Below are 3,904 nucleotides of genomic sequence, written 5' to 3' on the forward strand. Positions count from 1 at the left end.
TGAAATTGAAATTTTATATTTCATGCATGTTTGTTTTTAAAAGCAATTTTCAAAACATATTTCTTATTTTTTTAAAGAAGTATAATCTCCAACATTATAGTAAACTACCTAAAAATCAATAAAATATATTAAAGAAAATTCAATATATTGAATAAAAAATGTCTAAAGCAAATAATAATTTCTTAAATAAAGTGAATTTTCATGCAGCAAAAGCCCATATAGACATTCTAAATTTATAATTATAATGATTATATTTAATTAATTATTAAATACAAGTAATTGCTTCACTAACACCAAATTACAAAATTAATTATACGAGCACACTTATAACACGTGACAAAATCGCCGTATAATTCCCTACAATCGGCTAAAACTCCACGTTTAATTACACTTCGTAGTTTGACTAATCAAATAATACACCACAAACGAGGGCACTTCTGTAAATCCGCTACCCACTTGCCAACCTGTTTCCCCTTAGTCGCCTTAATAACCAATTCTAAGACGCCACGTGACAATTCGAGAAATGAAATTACCAAACACTGTCCTCAATTCCCTGAAATTACCAGACAAAATCAGAGATTTCACGCTACTTCGGATATAACGTCAACTAAGAAGTCGTCGAGGTCAACGAATTCTTCTCCGGCCAAGTGTTTTCCCGACAACATGAAGTCCGCTAGATGTAACGGCACGTCAATCTCGAAACCGAAAGCGTCAACGTCACCGTAACTGAAACTCTCATCGAACGGCTTTAATTCTTCATATCGGAGGACAGACGTAGGGGAAGACGTGACGGCGCTTGGTGAGTCACAGGATTCACAACCATCCCTTTGACTGTCTAAGATGTCTTCCGTCATAGCAGGATTTGGAAAGTTTGTAACGGCGTTAGCACCTTTAAGTTTAACTGCAGCTCTGTCGTAGACAGTGGCCGCCTCCTCAGCAGTATCAAAAGTACCGAGCCAAACACGTTTCCGGCGGTTTGGGTCTCGAATCTCAGCAGCCCATCTGCCCCAAGGTCTCTGACGTACACCTCGGAACTTCTTCCGGCAACTGACGTCAGATTTCAGAGATCTAGAAACTCTTCTTCTAGAAATAGTAGGTGGTAGACCTGATGGTCTGATTTGCTCAAAGTTGATTTCTTCGACGTGTCGCTTCACTCTCTTTACGAATTTCTTTCCTTTCCTTGGTTCTTTATTTTCTTCTCGTTCTTCATCATCGCTGGAGGAATCAGTAGCATAGGGGTCTGTGAGGATGATTCTAACGAGTCTTTTCCGGGTTCTCGAACAGAAGGGGATGAGCTTGCTGGTGGTGGTTACATGCTCGGTGAATTTGATCACCGGTTGTAAGGACATGTGGAGGGGCTCGGAGATTAGCATGGGTTCTGTCATCTTTAGTAGAACGATCGGGAAAGAAGCTAGAGAAAGAATTTAAATTATGGGTAGGGGAGACAAAGACAGAAATAGACAAAACTCAAAAGAAGCAAATAGCTCTTCAGATAGGAAGATGGAGAAGAAGCTGACACCATCATCAGTCCACTGAAGCAGCAGCGAAGTGAAGGGCTTTTGGCGGGAAAGAAAGGAAAGAGAAAGGAAACAGCCAGGAAAGGAAGGATCGAGGGAAAGAGGGTAAACAAAGAGAGAGGAGAAGAGCGAGTATAAATAGAAAAGGGACTGAAAAATTAATATCTTAGTTTGTATCGTGGAGAGTGGGTCAGTGAGTGAAGAGATGAGAAGAGAAGATCACAACACAGAGTGCTTGCTCTATAGCTGCCTATGTTTGACGTGTCAAAATCACTGTTTTGTTTTTTTTTTAAAGGTTAATTTGGTTCCACGACAGGTCGTCTCTATTACTTTTCTACCCTGTGCTGCTGGGTAGACAGAAGACTTGTTTGTAATAGGTAAAGAAGTTTCTATACATTGTTTTTTTTTTCCCCTCTCTCTCACAATTGAAAGCTGACATTTTGTATTATTAAACCCAATTATTAGATAAATTATACTCGCTACACTTTCAAGGGAGGGAGGAAATTTAGTAATTTATTTTCTAAAAAATAATTTAAATAAATTTTTATAATAATATAAAAAATATTAATTTTTAAATTAAAAAGAATTAATTTTTTTATATTTTAAATAAAATAATTCTTTGAAAAAAATGAATTAAATTTATATTATGAGGTCTATATTTATTAGAAGAAATACATTTATCAAAAGAGGTTTTAATGAATGTTTTAGTTTTGAGATGAATATTGTGTTTAATTTAGTGGTTAGTTTGGTATGAAGAGGGGTGAGATATTAATGCATGGTGGAAAACTTTCCCTTCTTCATAGCTCATTTGGTAAGGAAGGAAGGTTGAATATTTAAGGAATGAGCATTTAATGACTTCTAAGAGATTAATTATGAAAAATAATACATATGAAATTGAAGCGATGATATTTATAATTTTTTATTTTATAGAGATTAAATTATTTAAAATTTAAAAGTTAAAAAAAAAAAAGATTGATAGAGAAAATGATTTTTCAAATTGAGAGGACAAATTATGTGTAGGCTAAAATTAACAAGGTTGTGAAGATTTCCATTCGTGCCTATTTTGTACTACCCTTTTCTTCTTTACTTTCTCCACGTGACTTTCGAACTTCATCCTGTTCCTCGTTGGTATTTCTTTACTTCTTATAAGTGCTTAGTTGGACTGAAAAGTGAAGAAAATAAAGATAAATAACTTTATGTGCGGAAAATAATTTATATTTAAAAAATATATTTTTAGAAAATATTTTTATGAAAAATAAAAAATATTTTTCATAAAATAATTTATTTTTTTATTATTTTAATTTTAATTTTAAAAAATAAAATTCATTAATAAATTTATTTATATAGTTCTTATGTCTCTATAATCTGAAGGTAATTATAATGTACAAGTGAATTTCAAAAAAGAACAATGTTGAACGCAGAAAAAAAAAATATAAATTTGTAAAATTTAGAGGAGAAGAAATAATATTAATTGGAGTAAGGCAAATGGGTATATATAAAATCGATGAAAAAGTTGAAAAGAAGAATTTGCTTTTAGTTGGTTGAAGGCTTAGATAAGAAGCAAAGGTGAGGACAATTCCGGTGAAGCCAACCGGCCCAGCATGTGTAAGCATTGATCACATTCATATAATAATAATAATAATATAATAGAGTTGGAGTCAAAGTATCACACCAACTCACCCCTCAATCTTCCTCAATGCTTCTAATCTAAGCGATAAGGTTTCAATGATGAATGCCTTTGCTCTCATCTCCTAAACTCTCTCAATTATTTTCTTAAGAATATCATCATTTGCTGCCCCACCTCTCCTTTGTGACAGTTTAAAGCCATGCATTTCACACTTTGGATTTCGATTTGAATTTGAAATTTTACCTCTTGAAAATCTCTTGCCAATTAGGTTAAATTCAAGGTTAAGCATGGGACCTTCACTTCGGAGATGCATAGGTTTCTGCTTTATATGAGCACTGAATTAAGCGACATAATCATGCAACATGGATCATACTGATTATGGTTGTACCATCTTAATCATTTTTGCTTCTCAATCAACAAGTAATTTGACCATCTTCAATTGCAAGAAATACATGGGGCAAGTGAGATGCATCAAAATTCAGCCTGCGACGTGCGTAGCCTTTCTACGAAGTTTCGCATATCGAATCATGACAATGCTATTTTAAAGAAGAAAACTGAAGCATTAATCAGATAGATAAAGATTCAAGTAAGCACACAAGATTTTACTAGGTACAGCCTGAAGCTTTTCAACCACAGCATCCTCGCTTTAATGACTCGGCAACAATAGGTATAAACGTTTCTCCAATTTCTAAGAGAATCTTGCATGCAAAGTTAATAAACCTTCTTTTGATTTGCAAATAGGATTTGGCAACTGAAGCAA

At 33.9% G+C, this 3,904-nt stretch overlaps 1 protein-coding gene across 1 annotated transcript; it reads right to left on the reverse strand.

Annotated features, from left to right (window-relative positions):
• Window positions 1-232: 232 nt before the first annotated feature.
• On the reverse strand, window positions 233-1,718 carry LOC110607160 (pathogenesis-related genes transcriptional activator PTI6). The gene has a single exon (XM_021746245.2). The coding sequence runs from the start codon at window positions 1,383-1,385 to the stop codon at window positions 582-584; it is 804 nt and encodes a 267-aa protein (XP_021601937.1). The 5' UTR covers window positions 1,386-1,718; the 3' UTR covers window positions 233-581.
• Window positions 1,719-3,904: the final 2,186 nt, after the last annotated feature.

Source organism: Manihot esculenta, chromosome 18 (assembly GCF_001659605.2).
Source record: "Manihot esculenta cultivar AM560-2 chromosome 18, M.esculenta_v8, whole genome shotgun sequence".
Taxonomy (NCBI): Eukaryota; Viridiplantae; Streptophyta; class Magnoliopsida; order Malpighiales; family Euphorbiaceae; genus Manihot; species Manihot esculenta.